Raw genomic sequence first — 23,947 nt, forward strand, 5'->3', positions numbered from 1 at the left:
CTAAAACTGTTCATCAGTTTTACAGCATTACAAGAAAACATGATATGAATTGATCTGTTTAGAGACCAGTGACGCTTATTGTTTGTGAGATGAAGTTAAGACTTCATATGCTTGTAAGGCTGCAACACACAGCCAGAAAATCAAAGTTACATGGTTATTTAACTGGTAAAGTCTGTGTGACAAAGATTATGCTAATGCTGTCAACACACAGGAATTGGAACATGCTCATAGGCACCAAACACATTCAGTGGCTTTGAGAAGACTCAGCCTAAAGAAAAAAAGTGGAGGTTTATGCAAAAGGTACAATTTGAACAGAAAACACAATATAAAATTTCAAATTTTTTTAAAGCTCCTCAGTATACCTACTATGCAGGGATACTAACTGGAGATTGTTAACTGGATTTACTGCAAGAGTATGCTGATAGCTGATCTACTGAAACTGAAGTTGAGAATTTTAGACCATGGAATTGGAAAATATTTAAGGTGCAAATTGAAATATGATGAAATATTTCAAATTTCAGTCAAAGTCATATTGACATATTAAGCTAAATAAATAATTTAATAAGCTCTGTGACCCTTAGCTAAATTTATGCATACTATTAATTCCTCTATTCAATCCAATGAGAGACTAAAGCAGTCCAATGTGTTTGTACTCAAAGTGCCCTACTGAAATGAGTTTTAACAATGCAGCTAAGCAGAATGCCGTGATCAGTCAGAACTCAGTGACCATTATGTAGCCAGTAAGCAGAAAAAGTATGTAAACTCACCTGCATGGTGTTTTTGAGGTAAATGTTGTACTACCCAAGAATAATAGTGATCACACACTGTTACCTGTGTTTTTCTTGGAGTGTTTAGTGCTTCACAGGCGAGGCTCTTGTTAGCAAATCCTTCCTTTGCAAAACGTCCACTCCTAAAAGACAAGCTTGCGAGATTTTGTACAACACGTAACAGGAAAAATATTCATCCTTCATCTTTCTTTCTTCCTCATTAGGAAATACTCAGGAAAACTTTGGGGAAGAAAATAAGATTTAACATCATTGTATTTATTAGGTTCCGAAACAATACACATTCACATCCTTTTGAATACAGTACATTTGGCACAGTAATAATGTTTACGATGAAATAACACTAATGAATGGCAAGAGATTCAAATTACATCCATAAGAAAAAAATTCTGTACAAATAAATCCTCACAATAAAAAAAACCCCTTACCCCCCCAACTGAATACATTTTATATTTAGCCAGAACTATTCTGCACATAATTTAAAAAGAGGTAATTTTTAAGCCTTTTTGGAGAGAATTGTTTTTCACCCTATGGAGAAAAATGTATTTCCATTTTTAAAGTCTGTTTGGGAGAAAAATCAAGAAACAATGGGTTCTTTATAATTATTATTATTAACAACAATTTTGGCATTTTGCACTCAATTTACAAAGAAGGAACAGAAAAATTCTACAGAACAGGCAGAAATGTAACAGAATGTCCTTTTTTAAGAGTTATCTTTAAAAAATATTCAAGGTAACAGACAGACCAGACCTTCTGATGTAAACCCAAGGCAGAGGATCTAACTATTTATACTGAAGAATTATCTGCCCATGCAATAGTTCTGTCTCCTTCACTTTTCTCTTAGCATCCTACCCAACACTGCAGGCGCTGAGGCCTCTTCAAATATGAACATTTGCTAATTATCTTCACGTTAGAAAGGGGAATACAGACTACGTAGCTTGTGCACAATAGCTTTATGGGATGCTTTTATTCCTTCAAAATAAATGTTCAGAGTTCTTTGTAAAGGCCCCTTGTTGGACAAACAGTAGTGCACGATCCCATAACTTGCCTTCCTAGCAGTCTACTCACCCATGGAAGAGAATGCCTTAACATTGTGATCAGTTCTTGCCTGGATGTCAAAAGCTAACCGTGATGAGAAATAAACAGAGCCAGTGGCGAGACACAAATTGATGGGCAGTTCTACAATATATTTCTAAGAGAGAAAGAAATTTAAACACTGAGATGATGCGATCATTAAGATGTTTCTGTGCTGGTACTCAGCTCCAGAAGCTAGTCTTTTCCCAGTACAAAAGATTACTGAAGATAAATTAAATTAAACTAAAGGCTTGATCCTTATTACACTTGTAGGCCAGACAACACATTAATTGATATATCATAATATTTAATATTTTGAAATAATCATAAGAATATATATAATAATTACACCTGAGTTTTAAAAACAAAACAAAATGGAACTGAATGGTGTCATCAGTAACAGGCCATGAGCAGCCAGACGCAAAACTGACACAAACTAACTCATCTGCTTGAGACCGAGATTATCTCTCTTAAAGCCAATGATTCACACTTTGTCCACCACGATTTGTAACATTCCTTTCTCTTTCCGAGCTCTATCATGTCATAATAGAGTTGAAGAGAAGTATACAAGAGATTTAGTATAGCTTAATATATGTCTACATCTTTTATAACAAAAACCTCATCTTTCTGACAGTAACTTGAACCAATACACATACAAGAGTATTGCACATGGACATTATTATAATTATTCTTTCATAGACTAACATTTTAATAGTATGCCTGAACATGCAGCAGTTGATACCTCTATATTCAATGAATTCCACAGGCCTTGCAGCAAACACTATATACAAAATCTCACCTGTACAAAAGGCAAAAAAGCTTCTTTAGTGCCACTTTGCCAATCACAAGTATATATATTTTTGTGCAGCTGGAAATCCATGTGCAACAATTAAAATGGATTCCAATGACCGCTCACTCAGTCCAGTATAATATATAATAAAATGACCTCAGCGATACATGTACACAAAAAAAAAAAATCAGAAAAAAACCCCCAAAAAATCAAAACCAAAACCAAACCACAGGGTACTCCTGGAAATATAAGTACATAACACTGTTAGCGTATCTACAGGAGGTAACTTCACATTAGTAATATTGTCCACATGAGTTACCATTTCAATTCATACACAAAAAAATATCAATTTACAACTTTCAATAATGTCAGTTTGTGAATGTTTGATCTTCAGTTTTTCAACACATTTCCACATAACACATGTGTAGCCTTATTTTGTGTCTTCTAAAAGCAGATTTCTCTTTAGATTTTAAACATAAAACCCAACAAACACAGTAGTATTATGGTTTTGTAAAAGTGTGCAAAAGTAACACACTGCTGAGAAAATAAATATAAATAAGAAATTATTTATCAACTTAGCTACAATGGAAAAAGGCAAATTTAGAATGTTTATAATTAATTTTTTATGCAAAATTAACTGTAAACATCTGCAAGCTTGCCATCACATTAATGGTTCATTTGAAAGGATATTAAATTTGGTAACATGGATAGTACACCAAATTATCTGAAAAACAGTAAAATGGTTATATATAGCTGAGTTAAAGTACTGGAGGCTTTTTATTCTTTAGCCCTTTAATATCTATCCATGTAGTATCTACTTCTTGCTTTAAATAAAATTTCAGTTATCTTTGCGTCTCTTATTCCTAAGAGCTTCCTGTACATTGTATGATGAACTTCACTGAAAGCCTTAATTGATGTGCTTCTTTTTCTGGACAACTTTATGGCTTGTACCTCTCCACAATAAGTTAATAATCGAGGATTACACCTCCACAAAGGCAGACTTTGCTTTCCAAAGGGCATCTGAGTACAGATCTCACCATAACCACCAGTGCAGAAGAAACAGTTCTCACCTTCTTAGCTTAATTATATATGATGATTACAGAACGTGGTCTGCTAAATTGCTTTTAATAGCATATCTTCATTTTCTATGGAAAAGATGTGATTTTGTCCTCTGGGAATTCCTATTCTTAGGAATAAAACAAAAGTTGCAAATATACGGCAGTGTGTTACATCCACAATTTCTGATACAAAATTATTTTGCATTGCTTTGTGAGACAGAAATTAAGAGTGCTTTCAGGTCAGAAGATTAAAGGAAAAAAACAATAAATATATACTTTAACTGGGGATATGGGCTCAGGGTAAAAGAAGTAGTTCTTGATCTACTGAGTCTCAGTAATTTGATGATCTCTTCAGAATCACTTCTTGCAGCATCATTCATCTGTCAGCCTAACGTTGTCTATGGCAGTAGCTCTTCTCCAAAATAAGAGAACCCTTTAAATTCTTCTTGATTGATTTGTTTTATAATTGTCTCATCCACTAGTGTTAATACTGGTTCTTCTCTTGTAAAGTCTTGATCAAAGTTATTTACATCCCTTTTGGTTTTCTGAGAAGAAAAATATAAATAAGGTGAATGGTAAAACAGCACAATAAAATAAAAGGTGCTCTCCCTCCTCTCCATCCCCCCCCTTGAAAGGCTGAATTTTCTGGAATGATTGAAATAAAAGAGGAGCTACTTCACACAAATAATAACAGACATATGAGAGAAGCTACAGGAGCAAGAAATATAAATGAGTTCAGGAGAGGCCACAGAAGCAGTACTGTAAATGAATTCCCAGAGACGCGCGGGTCTCTGACAGGCGAAGGAATAGCAGTATGATGATAAAGCAGGAAGCTGAGATTAGGACTAGTTTTAAAAAGGCTTTGGCATAGAAGGTGGTATGGTTGTTTCCTCTTAGATTTGAACATAGTCATACCTCATTTCAGAGTCAGAGTGAACTGATTTAAATGATTTCCCCCAAACACAGCCTAGTGTTTCAACTCTAAGTAAACCATTTCTTTATATCAGGCTACACTCAGGTTTAAAAATCTCAGGTAAAGCTTGCAACAGCTCTCAATCCAAAATCCTTAAGCTCAACATTGGCAACTCAGATTTCCTAATGCAGCCAAATGTAAGTGAGAGCACCATGCAAAATGTGAAATTCTGTCTCCAGAGAAATCCACCTCAGAACTCTTCTTTATTTTGATGGCATCAGGATTTTCCCACTAAAGTCTAAAGCACCTCACTCCTTCAGCATAGTTGGGCCAACAAAGTGCAACTGTGCATGTTCTGGGATGAGAGGTATTTACAGAGACAGTCTTGGGGAGGCTGATTTGCTGTCCTCAGGCCACTCATGACAATGACTATCTGTGACCATTTACATGAAAAAAACACTCTAGGCTACAGTGGAAAATGCTCTCCACGCTCATTCCTTTGAACCTGCAGTATTCACATTTTCCATGTTAGCAGCATATTTCAGGTTCAGGGAATTGGAACAAACATTTTTCTTTATGCTGTCTCTTTTCTCTTTGTGTCACGGAATCTAGTAATTACCTGGGTGATCCTTAATGGAGGCACACTGACACATTGAAAATGAACTGTGTGTTTCTCCTGCCCATGTCTGGGATTAAATGATACTGGAAATAGAAGAGCTATTTGACTTGCAAAGTAAAATGATAAAATGACAAAGTCATACATCATAAAGTACATTAACATATTCCAAAGGGGATATGTACCCCCTTTCGGTGTAGGTAAACTTGTCTATAACATATAAATTTAAAAATGTATTTTATTCATCAGCTCTACTGAGACACTAAACAGTTTTCTTTCTCAAAATTGTAGAACAGTCATAGCAACCTTCACCCACACTGTAAGAACTTTATAGATACAGGGGAAAAAAGGGTCTATGTAAACACAAGAGACTGTCACTTGTAAACCAAGTACTTTCTAAGTGCAGACAAACAAAAATCCACAACCTCTATCTACAGAATTCCATTAAAAGGAAAGGGATATGGACTTAACAAACATATATATATATGCTTATATTGTTTACATTTGAAATATTTACTTTGTACATAAAGACCAGACATGAAATGTATGTGACTCATATAACTTTGAATTGCGTAAGGCATGAGGGACCTGGCTTTGGACTTTTTGAGGTTTTTTCAAAGTAATTTGGGCAAAACCTGAAAAATAAGAATGAAATTTCATCTCATTTTTTAAAAGCATTACATTGCAACTGCGCCTACATTCTTCTTGTTCTCCATGTCCTACCATGGTATTTTCACACAATGAATTTGCCACAGGAATACTCACTAAAGCAGAAGAATCTAAGTGAGTATTTGCAAAAAGTAGAATTCAAATTCAGAATTGTAGTTATATGCAAAAGAAATATGACTACACTCACACTTTTAACCACTAGCTATCAAGGACAAATAAGCTCTGGAGTAGCTGAAAACAAATACAATCTATATTATGTTCAGGTTTTCATATTGAACACATTCGTGAAAACTTGTTTAAGTTAAAACAATAAAATGACAAATTCATCAAAGCCTATCAGGGGCAATTAATTTCCAATAGCTACTTATTCCAGAAATCACTAAGACTTGTGAAGGCGGTAGACAAAAAAGAGCGCAGAAGAGTGCATCTAAAAAAGGGTCCTAACATTGGTGCATGTAAATCCTACTGATTAAAAATAGTTGTGCTGCCAGTAGAGAATCCCAAACACTTCTGAAACAATAACCAAAGATATTTGCTTAGATTTAAAAGCCTACTGTGTCTTAAAATATGACTTTGAAACCAAAGGAGGAAATACAAGTTTTTACTTTCTCTGATTTATAAACAATTCCATGTAGTTTTGGCAGCATAGACGTAAATCACCCAATTTATTAACAGGACAAGCATGGAGCTATCTACGATTGCAAGGATATGCTAAGAGGTCTAACTAACCAACTGATGAAGTGAGATTAAACAGGGAACAAAAGCAAGTGGATTAAGCCATACAAGACCAAAGGTAGAGTTCATAACAAGTGCTTCTTTTCAACAGAAAGATTTATTTGAGAAACCCCCCTTACAAACTTAGGCACTTTCCTCCTGAAGCTATGACTATTTTGCAAGGCTCCATTTGCTAAGACAAAACAGGTCTGGCCACATTTCTGCTAATATTGCTATTTTAATGTACTTGCACTGTGAATACTCTGTAGGCCAAGAGCATGAACCAACACACTGTTGCATCATGAGGGCTCAGGATGAAGGTGTGAAGGACTGTGCCTGTCTCCTAGCAGAGAAGCTGAGAAAAGAAGGAAGATCTGCAAGGTAAGGAGAATATATGAAAGCAACAGAGTGCAGCTATTATCCAACTCTGAACATAAAAAAATAATGAAGATAAAAGGAAAAATGTTTAGATTGGCTGCTAAATGCATAATTTAAAATGCAGTAATTAAATGGGTGGGATTCTGTTTATTTAGCCTGCAGCTCCTAAGACTCTGGGACACATTATTTTAAACTTTTCAAACGTTTTTCCAGGTAAGACTTTTCAGTTTCAGATGACAGAGGAAACTACAGTACTAGGAAAGAAAAACTTGCAAAACTACAGCTGTCTTGCCAAACACACAAAAATTCCATCAGGTTTCAGATGCTCCTTTCTTTCTCTCTAGACTACCCAAGCATCTTGTCTTCAGCTACACGAGAGCAGGGGCACAGCAGCTACCCAAGAGCTTCCAACAGCAGGTGCCAAATTCCACACTGCACTGAAGCTGCTCTCCTGCAGGCAGCATGTGGGCAGAGCCCCTGTCCATCTGACAAACAGCAGCAGCAGTGCCAATGGCAACGACCAAAAATGACATCATTCCAGTTCCAAATCTCATCAGACAGATGGCTGTTCCACCAGCAGAATACCTCTGGCAGTGAGAAGGAATAGTGACTACCTCTTGCAGGTGGGACATGTGCTGGCCACTTGATCTTTTGTCTTTCTTCTTCCCAGCAGTGTGAATGCTTCCTGGGTCTCCTGTCTGAGCAGTGACCTAGTGTGACTCAGGAGACGTGATCTGATCAGATGTAACACTTGGGCTACATCCTTGAACTAAGAAACCCATATGACTACTACCCATTGAGGATGACAATTTTTAAGTCAAAATCATGTTTTATTCTATTCAAAGAGATAAAGATATCAGAAACTATAAAAGACTATGTCTTCACAAAACACCATTTAATCAGCTTTTGTAGTTGGCCTGTACAACTTTGGACAAAGAGTTATTGGGTTTTTTGAGTCAAAATGCTTTTTTCCCCCCTCATATTTCTTCACATATTTACTAAAAGATGCTGTTAATAAGCACACATTAAACAGTGGTTTTCTGAACTGTTTTTGTTTTCAGCGCCGTTTCAATAAAACATTCATTTTCTACCTGCAGTCACAAACTCAAGCTTAAGAAAACCCCTCTAAAATCTGCTTATTAAGCTTTGCATTGTTAAGGATTACCAACCTCGTCTGTCAGTGATAATTAAATGACTTAATACGAATTTCAACAGGGAAAAAAGAAATTGATGATCTTATCACTGAAAATACATGCAGAAAGTTAAAACTTGCCGTTCCTTCCATTAACTACATGAACCAAATGTGAATGATGGGAGCCTTTGGTATTGAAAAGCCACAGAAATCCTTGCAAGAAAGCATGTGACAGAGGGTTCCAAAACAGAGAACTCAGCAAAGCTTGGACATCTCATCAGCTGTGTCATGAGACCAAGAGGCTCAGTGGACTCTCTTCTGCCTAACAAAGATTAAATTAATTCTCCAGTTTGGAGACATTAAGAAGTCTCTCTCTTTAATCTGTTACTTATTTTCATTTAATTTGCAGAAAATCACTGAAACTCTTTCAAGTCCATTGTAAGCTCAACGGCTCCCATAACTGGGCTGGCGTTGTCCAGCAGCTTCAAAGGCTACTTAGGGAAGGTAAAAAACAGATGGGGGTAGTACCTAGGAAACAACACTGCCACAAAGACTGGGTTTGGTGTTTTAGTCTGATTGTCCTACAGATTCACAATATGCTGTTTAAATATAACTACAAGAGGCTGCTGCAGCTTTTGGTGTGCAGCTCCAGAGGCACAGGGCAGTAGGAACAGGAGATGCAGCAAGAGTCACACCTTCTCATATGTATTACGTGGTATCACTTAATTGTATCCAGAATTTTGCTTCAGTAAGAAATAAATGATGCCCTTGTTTGACACAGTATCATCAAGAAGAAATTCTTAGATCAGGATGATAAAAGTTCAAACATTTTGTATATACCTTATCACTGATAAGATTTTCAGATTATCAAGACAAATGGAAACTCAGACACCAAACCAGTGGGTTTGAAGCACAAGGTTATGTGGCTAACCTCACATGTCACTGTCCTCTCATTCACCTCTTCTTATTATGATAACAAAAACCACAGCACAGGCAGAGATCACTTTGCAGCACTGTTTGGATCTCTTTTTGTAGTAGTTTCTAAATATTTGAGACCAACTATAATGAGCACTCACTTTTGCACATAACTCATGCTATATATATACATATATATATATATATATATATATAAATTCAGTATTATTATTTTGAAGGAAATGGGCTAAGAAGCATGACACTTCAGGCCTGTCTTTCAGTTTATCCTCAGAATGCCTCTTCACAGTATTTGAATGTCCTGAGAATCTGTATCTGTATTAGATGTATTTTAGATGTATTTCCTAGCTTGTCTTATTTCAGAAGATAAAAAATACATGTTATCAAAATAACTTTATAAGTTATTAAATTTTCTCAGCATGTTAATTGCTCTAGTCACACATGGGAGAGTGGCAACACATCTGCCATGAGCTGTAGTATATTCAACTGAAGTTTATGATGATAAAAAGGCTTTTGAAGCCAAGTAGCTCTTACAAGTATACCAACATTCATTACTTCCAAGCAGAAGGTGAGATTTCATTCTCCTAGATTATGCTTTCATCAGGTGTAAAGGACACCACATTAAGTGAAAGCAGTGGGAAACCTGCCACTCTAGAAAGATGTTAATAGATAGTGAAACAGTATTTGAAAAGCATCTCAACCTATGCAGTCCATATTTTACTCTGTTATGGAAGTACACAGATATTTAATAAGCACCAAACTAATTCACAAAATGATGGATTTTAAAAGGGATCATTGGTGATAGAGTAAGCTGGAACATGTTTATACTGAAATGGTAGTCCCTTTCTTAGGAATGTGAAATGGGTCAAGTAGGAAGGAAGAATAACCTAAACAATTAGGGGCATAAAAATTTAATGACTACATGGCCAGAATGCCAGCCTTTGTATTTCACTTTTACACAGATTTCCTCAAAACCAGAGCCTCCCAAAACCACCATCACAAAACAAACAGCAAGGCAAACAAAACCAAAGCTCTGCAGGTTCCCTGACAACCACCCTGTGCTCACAGCATGGGCAATGAACCTTTCCCAGCAGTCCCACTGTGAATCTGTTGTCCTCTATGGCCCGGCTTGGGCATACTCATCACCCTGAGTACACAGCACTAGAGTTACGTACAGCAGATTGCTATATATACAGCAAACCTTTGTTCACAGCCTGGTTGCTGCATCACAACAGCTATCTCTGTGCAGAACATGGATGGAGATAGATTTCACAGGAGCTTTAGGGGAGCTCAGCACCAGCTTTCCATCTGTGGTTAGTCCTTTACCCTCAACATCCATCATGTCCACCTTCTCAGAGCTTGCTTCCATTAGGACTCAGCTGTGACATAGAGCTACTGCACGTTAGCTGTGCTATGGTAGAATACATGCATTTTGTAAAGTGAAAACAATTGCAGGGAAAGAGTGCCAGCTTCTGAATTCCTACACTACATCTTCCCTTTATGGTAGGCTTCTTTGAGAGATCTAACCCCATGAGAAACAATTTTATATTTCTTCTTGGGGAGGGAAGGAAAGACAAGAAGAGAAAGTAATGGAACATATGAAAACACCCTTCACCTGCACAATGTGATTCCTATTGCAAACCTTATGAACTACTCTGCAGTGCAGATTTTATATGTCTGTCTCTCTAATTCACATTATACTGGCAAGCTTCCACTGATATCCTCAGCTGCTCTAAGGTTATGGTCAGCAATGTCACCTTCCCTCTTTCATCCTGGCAAACATCCGACATTAGCCCATTTTCAGTTGTGCTCTCCTGAAGCTGCATTTCAACCACTGTTACAGCAGAATGACAGGAATCAGGGCTGGTGCATCTGTGACAATGTGCTGAACCACCTGCTGGTGAGTCCTCAAATACATATGTAGAAGCCTTTTTGTCTTCCTGATCCCTAGCACTTTGGCACAAAGGACTATCCAGACAATGGAGCTGACTTGCAAAGAGGAGGGAAAAGTGAGGTAGGTTGGTAAGTCTAGGGCACGTGTTCCTAGAATTTCAGTGGCTTCCAGGAGATATCCGCAAAATCACTGAAAAAGTTATCCAAATATAGATTAACTGTGCACTGAGGCATTTGACCAGATATATTCTGTAAAAGATCAATAGATTTACTTTACTTTCCATTCTTTAAGCAATCACAAAGACAAGGAATAAATTAAGGAGACCGTGATGTTAGTAAAGAGATGAGTGTTGTAATAAAATATTGCAAGCCACTTTATGTATCCTGAATAAATATTGACTGACTGATTTTCGACCGTTTTATTCTGCCCACAGTCACCTACACATTTATTTACAGAAAAGTACCACGTTAGGGAAACCTTCCTGATGATGACATGAAATTATACAGTAGTATCTTGTGATTCTGAGCCTTCCTCTATCAAGGAGCATTAACATGTGTATTGTGATGCTGGATGCAAAGACACATCACATCTTGAAAGGTAATAGCAACACGTATAGTGGGAGCAAAACTCCAAGACTCAGTTATACACTAAAATAGTGTGCATTACAGGCCATAGAGTAGGAATGCTACACATTTTTTGGCAAGACTGACTACATTTCTGGAAACTCATGCTCTTTGATGCTCTTAGCTAATTAGTTTGATTATGCATATGACAGGCTTTCATACAGCAAAATGGTACAGCAGGTCTTATCTTAGACAAATGGAGAAAGCTACACAATGATGGTTTATTGCTAAGACTACTGAATTGTTAGAGATTATATTTTGAAGTGTAATGATTATTTTTAAGGCTTTGCAAAGACAGAGTAAAATAAAGATGTATGTGACTTTAGAAAGCAGCTGAAGATGCTGTCTTTTAAATTTTTTTTTAAACTAACTCACATACAAATCATAGGCTAAGTAAAAGGCATAGCAGGACTATGCATGAATGCCTACTGCTTCTGCATCTCAATACATCTCCTTTCCACCTTTCTTACAGGCACTGTAACTGCTTTTTTTGGAACACAATTTTATTCAAAGAGCACAGTATGACATAGCAGAGTTTGTAGTGACATGACTTTAATTCCTAGTTCTGCTACTGATCTGCATTGAGCTTGAGTAATTTTCTCTTCATCATTCATCTAGTTTTCTTCCTATTTTTGTTCTCCTACAGGTGGGCTGTGATCTCTCTCTCTATCATTGCCTACAATCTCCTGACTGTCTTTCACTTACGTAGCTTTTTTCACAGTGGGAACCCTATCTTGCTAGGAATTTGAGCTGTTAATGCAGACGCGATGGTACAAACTCAATCTCCCTTTCTTCTTGTTCTTGTCAAATATAAGCACAGTCTTCCAAACTGCCATGGGCAGTCATGGTCTTCAGATCCTTCTTTTGCATACTCCAGTATTAAGCCAAGAGAACTGTTGTTCTGTAAGTCCTTCACAAACGTGAATATGGCATGCAAGGAACAAGACCTTAAGGTTTTTTGCAAATGTCTAGACTGAGTGTTCCTTTCATCCCGCAGGATTTAAACATATGACTTCTGGAGCACACTGTTGAGAGGGCCAGTACAAGGTCTGTGCCTCCACAGTAACAAAGCCCCTTGTACCAGCACAGCAGCATAACAAGAGGAGAGCAGCAGCTAAAGAACTGCTAGGATTCCTTACCATTTGCAGATGCCCTCCCTGTCCCGCTACCGCAGGTAAGTAGCTATACATCAACTGCTTCAGTCCACTGCCTAGTAGTGCATATGCCAAAGGAATGAAGTTTTGCACTAGTATGCCGAGCTGTGAACACACACATTGACAAATCTTTGCTGCCCATTTTGGGTGAACACCCTAGTGTTCCAGTTTGGCCAAATTTAGAAATATATCCTCTGAGAGAAGGCAGGCTGAAACTACCCCTCCCGCACCAGGTTCAGAAAAAATAAATTTTCCTCAAAGGAAAGTGAAAGAGATAAAAACTATTTATTTAACAAACACACTGGAAAAGGATAATAATGCTAAATAATAAAACCTCCTGCTCTGCTGAGAGAAACCTGGGGGAAAATTCAGAGTCCTTCCGTAGATCTCTCTCTCCCTCCTTGGAGCTGGGATGGGGTGGTGGGCCCACCTCCAGGGCCAAGGCCTTGGTAGAAAGTCCTCCCGATGTATTCTGATGTTGAAACAGTCCAGCAGAGAAAAAAAAAAGGAAAAAAACAAAGTCCCAGGAAAACAAAAGTTCAGCTCTACGGAGGAAAAGGAGTTGAGGAAAAAAAACCTGCCAAAAGCTGTCTGGAAAGAAAAGCAAGCTGGCTGCTTCCCTTCCCTCTCGCTCTCCTGCCGCAGTTGAAAAAAAAGTCTCTATCTCTGTGTGACCTTGAACAAGCTGCAAACTGCTTTGAAGAAGTTTTGCTCAGTTTTTCCTCCCCCCTCTCAGGCTCAGTTTAAAGGCACAGAAAGGCACAAGAATTAATTTCTGGGCGTGGGGCAGCGATATGGGATATACACATCACAAAGTCACCCCAAGACACCTAGCAAGACCTAACGTTTGCATTAGCACAGCATACTGCAAGTACAGAAAGTTCTGCACGAGAAACAAACCCAAAGCCAAAGCTCTTTTTATACTCAGTGTTTACTGGACTCCAGCTGGGATGGGACTAGTCATGAAATGCCAGCCTTCAACAAATCTTGACTTTTTCTTGATAAATTCCACCTTCTGATAAAGAGCCAGATGCTACTGCTTCTTAATTACCTGTTTTTTCCACTGGCTTTTATTGCCATCAGAAACAGGCCCAACCCAGGAATATTATATATTATCTACATTAACATAAAAATAAAATATTTCTGTATGAATTCTTAAGAACGTACATAAGAATGTAAGTGAACATGGTAAGATTATTTCACTTAATGGTTTAAACAACTTTATGAAAATTGCACTGGATATTAAAGCAGCCAGAAAGTGAAACAGAATTTGTGTTTTTCTGGGGAAGCCCAAAAGGAAAGCAGGTACACTCCGGTTGCTTATCACTGTATCCCAATGGGCACCACTTAACAATGTACACTTAACAGATGGTTAAATGGACTTAGTTATCCAGTATGAAAATATTTTAGTGCTATAAAACCAGGACTCAACAAAACAAAACAAATACTGATGGATCTCCAGCACAGAATCAAAAGAAGCATAACAAAAGTTGTTTAACTTATAAATATTTGGAAACCTGCAGTGCTGGGAAGTAGCTTCCAAACTTCTGTAATTCTAGTGTTGTGGTAATCACATCTAAAAACAGCTGCTGGAGGCACTGACACTGAAGATAATAAAACCCCAAAATCAGACTAACTGAATGAGAAATTCTGGGAAAACAAAACCTTGTACATTCAAAAAAACCCGAACACTGAAATCCCTTAAAAATACCAGCTCACTTACTTGTGACTTCTCTAAGCTGCACAGAGGCTCCTCAAAAGCTATATACTTACATCTTGGGCAAACTTAGTGGTTGCACAAAGCGCCAAGCTAGTTGAAGCTTTGAAAACCAAGTTCCTTCACTTTGCTGAGGGAAGAGGCAGGAGTATTCCAGACTTCTCTGTCCTGCCCAGCCACTGGATTGATCGGTCTAAGCTACGCTGTGGGCATAAGTATGGTACTATTTGTTGTTCACAGCTGTCTATAGCAAGCTCAGCTGAGATCCTGAACTTCATTGCCTGAAAACAACCATTGCTTCTCAATCAGCAGCCACGTGGTTAACACTGAAACCAGCAGCAGAAAAGTGTAACTTCTAGGAACCATCTGAAATTCAATACTCTGATTCCTGATACCCTGTGACAGGGACAGCATGCAAAAAAGGTGTTGGAGTAATAAAAAGTCCGTCCCAAAAGTCCACACCCATTTTTCTTTAGTTTTTCTAAAGGATGTATGTTAACCATTTTGACAAAGACAGTCTACCCCATTTCTAGACTTTTTTTTGTACACCAGTATTAATCAACGTGGTGTCACTCTCAGAAGAAAGCCCACTGTTTTCCTGTGCCTGAAATGTCTGCAGCAAGTGGGAAATACATAATGGGCAATGTATAATAATGGTACATGAGGGTCTGAGGTCTCAAGATCACTCCCCAGTGTTTTGTCTAAGCAGTAACACTTCATGCAAAGGCATGCAGTATAGCCCCTTGCGTGCCCATCTGCTAAATGCTCATTGCCATGCACTGATGACTGAATGGAAATATATTATGAAACTGAAGGGACACCTCAAGGTTATTAGGCCTAAAAGTGGACCTACCTTGACATTTTCCCCATATTGAAGGCCTTACCTTAAAGAGGGACATTCACACTGAAGCAAACTTGAAAAGAGAGAACATTTATACAAAAAGAAATTTACTTGGCCTGTAATTTCCTATGTTCCTTCTGGTGCTATTGAATGATTACTGCATTTTACAGGATTTCTTCCCCACAGCGTAAAGGCAAAGTCATAATTCTGCATGGATGATGATACAATCTACTGTCACAAAAAAGTAGAGGCGTGCCAAAGAACCCCCACCAAAACAGTATCATGACTTCCCAACACCAGGTTAAAAATCCCTCATTAGAAAGTAAAAAAATCTTTGCCTCTTAGCCCTCATGTATGAAAATGAATCTGCAATTATAGAACTTATGTTTCAGGCTAGCATATTGGAAAGTTTTCTCCAGAAACGTGGTCCCTCTTTAAGGATTCCAGCCGTATTTCACAGTAAGCAGATGGTTGCTGCAGCAATTTGAACACACACCTCTCTAATTGAAGACTTTTTTTGGGAGCCGTTCAGTGTGGCACCTACCCATGGGGCAGGTGTGGCCTCTGCCTGTTTGCCTGTGCAAACAGCCCAGCTGCACTCTCCAGAGGTGCTGATTTGTATTTGCTACTTATTACCCAGCTTCCAAACACTGTGGGCATCCAGCTTCTCGTTCAGTCATAGGCAAAGGATTGCCAAAATTTTGCCAGTTTTTTCACTCATTCAGGGGAGGGGGAAAAGAAAATTCACGGTGCTCAGTGACTCCAGTTGTAACCCACAATCATTGGCTACGACTAGAATTTCATATTTGGGAATGATTTTATTTCAAACCTTTGCTGCAGTGCAAAACTGAAAGCGGACACATTGCTGGCATCCTTAAGTCAAGACTTAACAAGGGAGTTCAGGTTCACAGAGGAAACTGCATACAGACCATGTGGCTCAGATAGTGATAACTAAGGGGGGAGGAACTTTGATAACGGTTTATCATTATCTTAGAGGTACTGGAGCTGACAGAGGTGTAATTTGAGATGAAATCTGCTAACACTGAGGTCTGGTGTAGCATAAGAACACTCTTCCAAGGGAAGTCCTAAGCATTCAGTCAATTTAAAAGGCTGATCTTTAGCACTTGTTTTTTGGCATTTCACAGCTATATTTTTTCACTGGCCCAGAACTTTGCATCAAGCATCCTGTGATTATCACAGAAGAGAAACTGAAGCATGAAAAGATTAGGTGATGCAGCCTGGCCACATCATGAGTTGCTAGAAAATCTGATGGAAGAACTTATATATCTTGCAATTCTTGGGTCTGGTTTTAGCTGCTAGACCAGCTCTCTACCCTACGGAGTCAGAACTGAAGAAGGAACTACAATTATTCAGAAAATATTCTAAGTGATGTAACGATAGAAATTGAAAAAGCTGCAAAATGAAGTAAGTCAGATGAATAGGCCAACAGCAGGTGTTGTTGCTCCATACTGCAAGATACAATTCTGCAACAGACTATCTCATTCATTTTGTCTTTAATGCTCTTGAGGAAAGTGAGCTTTTAGAATGGAAAACCAAAAAATTATGAATGCATTGAGAAAATTAGAATAACGCATTGTTCTGTGAAAGCTGCATGTTGACAGTGAATCATTGTAATACGATTATTTTGTTCACTTCATCTCCATAAAGCCACACTATGAATGGATTGCCACAGGCACTGATAAAGCCATTAGTGATGAAACTTTGGCTTAATTGCTAGAAAGAAATACATATAGCAAACATCTGTTTTACCAGGCTTTGTATTACCCTCTGGCTGAGAGCTCTTCAGCTTTTTCATGTTCAGGACATCTTAGACAGTGTCTCAAATTTTCCCAACCCTGACACTGACAACAGGGTAGTTGCAAGTCTGTCTGTTTGCATGCACGTTTCAAGGGTTGACACTGAAAACTGAGTCTGGAAGGACAGGAGTGTGCCTGTAGTGAGACTGTCCTTGCTGCACAGTGCCTGAGAGCTTCCTCTGTCCCACAGCTCCTTGCAGCACACTGAGCCACTGTGACCAAGAAATATGAGAGTGGTTTTACTGTGCTGGTCTAATTCTACAAAAATCAAAAACAAAGCCCTCAGAGGGCTGGAGCACATCTCTTACGTGGAAGGGTTGAGAGAGTTGCGGCTGTTAAGCCTGGAGAAGAGAAGGCTTCAGGGAGACCCTGTATTGTGGTCTTTCAATACTCAAAGGGGGCTAAAAAGAAAGAAGAGGACAAACTTTTTAGTAGGGTCTGTTACCATAGGCCAGGGGGTAATGGTTTTAAACTGAAAGAGGGTAGATTTAAACTAGATATAAGAAAGAAATTGCTTATGATGAGGATGGTAAAACACTGGAACAGGTTGCTCAGATTTATGATAGATGCCTCATTCCTGGAAACATTCAAGGACAGCCTGGACATGGCTCTGAGCAACCTGATATGGTTGATTAGGCTCACTGCAGAGGGGTTAGACTAGATGACCTTTAAAGGTCCTCTCCAACCCACACTATTCTATGATTCTATTAAATTGATGCTCATATGAGGCTACCACTGACTTCAGACAAATGGAAAACAAATTTGGGGCAGTGATTTTCCTCCATCACTGGCAAAAGGGACTATGATATTGCACATCTTCTTGCCACTTGTGCACTTGTTTCTGGGCTTCACTGGCTGATGTTGCTGACATGTCAGCAGGCCACAGATTTACTGTGGAAAGCCTACAGCTGGTCAGCTGTGTTCTCAGAAATGGCACAAAGAATTTCTTGCAGGGAACTATAACAATATAAAATTCATCAGTACACATTAGAGCTGAAGTAGCAATCTGCTTCAATGACTGTTCAATGACTGCATAATTTGTTATTTGGTACAGACAGACAGAATCAGACCATCATAACACTAAGCAGGATCTACCACATTTACCACCACATCAGTAACTTTGTTAAGAAATTGATCTACTGCACCATTGTTTTAATTTGTAAGATGGCAAATGCAGTTTGAAAATGGAAATAACCAACTCAGCCAAGCCAGGAACACAGCCATGGAAACAAAGGAAGATGGAGAGCAGAGAATCACTGAATGCTATTGAGGTCTTTGTGGCTCTTGGGCAATAAATGATGCTGCAAATCACAGCCTGGCCTTATGGCTACTGATCATGGAAATGTTGTTCTCCAAATGGAATAAAATTCCAGGGAGAATACATGTGACAAAATAACAGAGGAATAAAATGCCTCAAAGGGTTTTCTGTCTCACAGCAGTTGCTCTGGAGAAAAGATATCTGTCTGCACTAAAATGGTGCCTGTTGCATATGCAATTACAAAGTCACGACTGCATTCAGGAATGAATAATACTATTCAGAAAATTTCAAGACAGACTGTGAAGCTCAAAGAATCAGGTTTTAAGAACAGCAGAAATGATCTTCAAAAGACACTGCAAAGTCACTGGAGCTTAGATGCAACAAATATCTTCTGTCTAGCTGCTCAAAAGTTTGCTTGATGTCTAATGTACATGCTCCAGAGCCATAAGGTTTTTTCTACACCAGCTTAACATATATAATAGCTCTACATGGAACAAACTCTCAATATAGTAAACCACAGTGTGTATACATATATATATATATATATACGTCAAATTAATTTTACCACTGAAAAGCCGCATGATCCTAGATTTATGAGAGGAAGAGCTGGCAGATAACATGCATCATAGGACTGAGCCCAAGTGCATTTTCACCCTTTGTATTTTCTATTCCAAGTCATTAACTGGAGGAGCAAAGACCCTTCACAGCTGGTTTCAGAGCCACCAAATCTGCTTCCATTTTCTCTACCTAGGACAACTGAGGGTGGCACTTCTGTCACTGCTTAGCAATCTAAACTTCAGCTATTTGTATGAATCCTCTATCCAGGGCACTCTTGCAAGCCTTCAGAAAACATAGGTCAGTTTTTCAAAATCCTTTTGGTAATTTTCATTCTAAGGCTGGACACAGGAAGAAATTTCAGCTTCCAAAGCATCATTAGAATAATCAAATCATGTACAAATTAGACGAACATTAATGGTATAATTATAGTATAATAAGCAACATAATTACATCCATCCACTGTGTGAATGAGATTTAAAAATAAAAACACCTTCAAAAGTCTGGCTAATAAATAGCCATGCAGGGTTTTTTCCAAGCCCAGTTGAAAAATTCAGACTTAAGGCTGGCAGAGCTGAAGAGATGTACCTGAACTATGGAGAAGCACAGGGCTGACAGTACCATGTAATATAGCCCCTCAGAAAACTTACTGTGGCAGAGAAAGGATGGAAGGTAACAGAAAAGCAAGCCAGCTGTGCTAATCAAGGAATTCATGTGTTTTGGGGGGAGTGAGGCAGAAGAGAAGCAAGGCTTTTTCCACAATAGCACCTCTGTGACCTCCCTTGGCAGATTATTCCATTGTCTGATAGGACCTCAGTGTTTGACCATTTCCCCTAATGACTGTACTTGTTTAGTGTCACCACTTTACATTGCTTGGAGCTCATTTGAACACATCTTATGTGTTGTTTTATTTTGAAAGTGTTTACGATATAATCATAAATTTTCCCCCCTTAGTCATCTTACCAGTTGGTCAGAAAACAGAAGACTACCTGTGTAAATATATGCATTCTTGCATGAGCAGAACTTCTGTATGTGCATGCAAAACTCAACTTAAATGCACAGATGACTATATATGTATTGTACACTTCTTTCCCAACACAGATGTACAGTCACATTTCACATGCAAGAATGTCTATTTTCTGACTAATAATCTGACCTCTCTTTTCATAGTTCTTTTCACAGAACTAGGCCCTCCTCAACAAAAGATTAAAATAAATTTTTTGATCCTCTCTTAAGATTAAGAGTCACTTTTAAATAATCAACAGCCCTTTATTAATACTAAAAGATGTTAAAAAAACATAAAACATTCCAAACACAGGCATTACTTATGTTTTTTCCATAGTTGTTCCACAGCTATGGAACAGTTACGTTTGTTAATCTGAATCAATGAATCTCAATGCTACACCCACAACTGAACTTAGAGAAGAACTCTCTGTGTAGATTTTAAAGTAGATTTTATTTCATTAGTGTTCACCTTCTTCCCTCTTCTTAGGATTTTTCAAAGTGAGTGCAATCTAGTCCAGCTTGGCAAGTATACAAAATTACCTTTATAGCATCTGAAATTTACTGCCCTAAATTCCTTTGCCATTTTTGAAGTTGAAAAATTGATAATTCTATTTTATTCATGTGATCTTTCTCTCCAGCCTAGATCTGTATCACACTTTACTTTCCAAGTAATATATCATTCAGTTTTAAGAGGAAAAATAAAAATTTCAAGTATGATCTTACTCAAAGATTGCTATACAACAATAAAATCCAAACAACTGTAAAATGTATACACTTGGTACAAAACAGCTGATGGATCATAAACATGGATCATAAATATATAAGGTATGCTCTTTTGAAGGGTAGAAAAGTTATCAGTAAAAGCTGATAAGACCCAGTCACTGGGGAAGATACCTTAGAGAGAGCAGACTGAGAACATGAAAATAATAAGAGATGCCTGTAACACAGAGTACATATGATCTGAATTTACCACTATAAAAAAAAGGAGTTCAGAAAAAAATCCAAGCATACAGAACTACTAGCCTGCAGGAATAAAATCTGGTGGAATTAAGAAAGTTGGTAGATACAACATAGCAAGAAGTAGTATGAAAATCCAACATTAGAGAAGTAGCCTGAAGAAAAATGAGCAGAAGTGTAAATAAAGATGTATAAAATCACCCTAACAATTATTAAGGAGCAGAGAGCTGTCCAAAAAGTTATACAAAGGACTACTCTGCAATAATCTGTAATCACTACTGAAACAGAACGATTCAACTAAAATACCTTTAAAGAAAGCAGAAAAGAGGAAAAGGAAAAAAACAACAGGAATTAATGAAATAGGATTGTCTTTACAATACAACAGCAGTGAAATAATTACTAGAAATAGAAGGAAGCCCCACTGAGAAGGCAGCAGGCATTTATATCAGCAATGAATAAAAATACCTGATATATGAAATGCCTTCTGACTTTTAAGGACCGCCACAGCGGGAGTACTTACAAAAATAATAAAGGCCTCATAAAAATACCTATTGTCAAAGGGACTGTGCATCTTGATCATGAAAGAAAAACAGCCCATAAACAGACTAGATGAAAGGAAACTGGAAATTAGATGCAGGCATAAAGTGAAAATAATTCTGCAATTGTTCATCTTGATTTAATAACTGAACTAACAAAACTCTGATGAATACTGAGCAAAGCAACAACAATTACGGTGAGACGGAAGGCCAAATTCCTGTGAAAACAAGAGAAGACCTACACAAATGCAACTCAGTTGAACACCAACTTCATCCAAGTGCAACTACCTGACAGCTGTGGAACCTGACTGGAAAACAGTCACAGTACTAAAGAGGCTTCTGATAAATACTAAAGCAATTAATTTAGGGTTCACACTTCCTGCAGCAGTGCAGAGACTTGCACAGCAGCTCAGGCACCAGCCGCAACCTGGCCACACCTCCAGAGAGGAGCTGGGCAACAGGGGAGGGGACTGGCTGCACCACTTCCAGGAGTGGGGCTGGCTCAGGCCTCCCTCCCCCTGGACATACGGCATTATAAGGTTTCCATTCTCCAACAAATACAGTAAGAAAACCTTCCTCATGTGATAACACTGTATCTTACTATTGGTCCCAGAAAGGCATTCATAAGGGCTTTCACTTACAGTTGTCAATCCTTTGGGCTTTTTCTGTACAGCTACAGAGAGAGAGAGATTTCCCCAAGAGAGGACTCAAAGGAGCTACCTCAGGCTCCTGTTCTGGATGGTCAGTCCCGCTTTCACCATCTACACAAGGAGCTTGGGGAAATGCATCTCACTGAACTCAAAGTAAATACATGTAACACACAGCAATTCTTCAAGAGCAGAGGGGGCTTTTTCACCTCTAAATTTAACTCAGGATTCAGAGTTGAGACCTAAGGTTTTTATTTTGTTCATTTGTTTTGCTTTTTGGTTTTTTTAATACCTTTGTAAACTATCCAAAGAAAGAAACAAAGAAGTACCTTGACCATACTCACAGGCAAATCAAACATTGTAATTAGGAACGTGTGAAATCAAAAGATGCAAATCAGTCTCAGAGGATTTATCATAAAGTTAGCCTCTTGCACGTTTAAGCACAAAAGTAACCACACACATTTTGTGACATTTGGTTAATTGTAAGTATTTTCATCCAGAGGAAGACTAGAATACGTAAAGTATTTTTGCTTGACTTTGGTACTTTCTGCAGGTGGGGCTGCTATTTACCCATTTTTGTTACTTTAAAATAGAAATACTTGGTTATTATCCCGGAAAATGTAAGTACATAAATTTATCTAATCATAATGTATATTTCTTTCCCCCAAGAAGCTGTTTTTTCAAGTTTCTTCACTTAAAATACTATTGCTGACAAATTCTTGTCTGTGTTTTACTACAAAATCCAGTGGCCATTAGCAATGCAGAACTGTAAAGAGTTCACACAGAAAGTATAGACAGTATATACCAACTGAAATAATCTTTTCTGGCTATGGTATCTTTAAGAACACAGAAAATAATTAAAACAGTGCCTTGAGCTCTTTCATGGTTTATGTGGCCGAACATGAACATTTTCCTGTGCATTTAATCTATTCCTGACACTTACCTTCACAGAAACAATGACAAAGAAATCTTTTCAGCGCTGTTTTTATGTTACTATTTCAGCCCCCAAATGCTGCATCAGGTAATCTCATTTCTCAGAAAAGCCAACAAGTAGAATTGCCAAACCAAATTTTCTCTGAATCTTATACAAACTGTTACTTACAATCCGAGGTTTGAAGGGTGGCTTGATTTTCCTTTGTTCTAGAAGAACCCAGTCAATTTCCTTGAAAAATGGATGCTGCTTAATCGCATCTTCCCCATTCTGCGACGCCACACAGCCAAGTCGCTTGTTGGGATTTTTTGTCATGAACTGCAGGGTGGGGAGGAAAGGAGGGAAAAGTTAAAACATGAATGGCAATAGCTAGAGACCATTTGCTGGTCAATTACACACTATAATTCTTAAAGCTAGGTTTTTAGAGACAGTCCTCTTTCAGAAGGTTATTTCTTCTGGCCCTCCAAATTTCAGAGGTTTCAGCCAAACTATTAAGATTCAGAGACTCCAAACTGTAAATTTACTGCAGGAAACTCTTTCAGTTTATTGTTGAGACCTCTTAATTTCATCTGACTGGGACTGCTAAAGGAATAGATTCTCTTTCAGCATTTCTAGTTTCAGCTTTAGCCAAAAGTACTAAAGGAAAGAAAGATGATCTTAAACCCTCCAGAGACACAGAGTGATTAGTACCTGCAGAACGCTTCCGTTGAGAATGGGAAGTTATGCCATCTCCCCAATGACATAACTTGCACATTCTCGTTCATTTTTAGTACACCATTAGCATCAGCAACTGGAACTAACTGGTCTCCTCTGGTGTGGTAATTAATAAACTTCTCATTTTTAAACTATTACTATTCCTGTCAGGAAAAAGCTGAATAACCAGTGTAAGATATTGATATCAACTGATGGGAGCTCAAAGTACTTTACTTGATTTTTCTCTTTTTTCCTTC

General features: G+C 38.1%; 1 protein-coding gene across 2 annotated transcripts in view; it reads right to left on the reverse strand.

Moving 5' to 3' along the window:
* Positions 1 to 1,022: 1,022 nt before the first annotated feature.
* PRKCE (protein kinase C epsilon) overlaps positions 1,023 to 23,947 on the reverse strand; it is a 287,731-nt gene continuing 264,806 nt past the window's right edge. Inside the window, exons 14-15 of one of the 2 annotated variants that reach the window (XM_048297720.1) lie at positions 23,169 to 23,315; positions 1,023 to 4,252 (exon numbers count right to left, since the gene is read on the reverse strand). In XM_048297720.1, the coding sequence (XP_048153677.1) occupies positions 4,106 to 4,252; positions 23,169 to 23,315 (294 nt within the window). In that variant the 3' untranslated portion in view covers positions 1,023 to 4,105. Of the gene's footprint in view, positions 4,253 to 15,334; positions 15,365 to 23,168; positions 23,316 to 23,947 lie in introns of those variants that run through there. The other variant, XM_048297721.1, reaches the window with a different exon arrangement.

The sequence above is a fragment of the Corvus hawaiiensis genome, chromosome 3 (assembly GCF_020740725.1).
Source record: "Corvus hawaiiensis isolate bCorHaw1 chromosome 3, bCorHaw1.pri.cur, whole genome shotgun sequence".
NCBI classification, from domain to species: domain Eukaryota; kingdom Metazoa; phylum Chordata; class Aves; order Passeriformes; family Corvidae; genus Corvus; species Corvus hawaiiensis.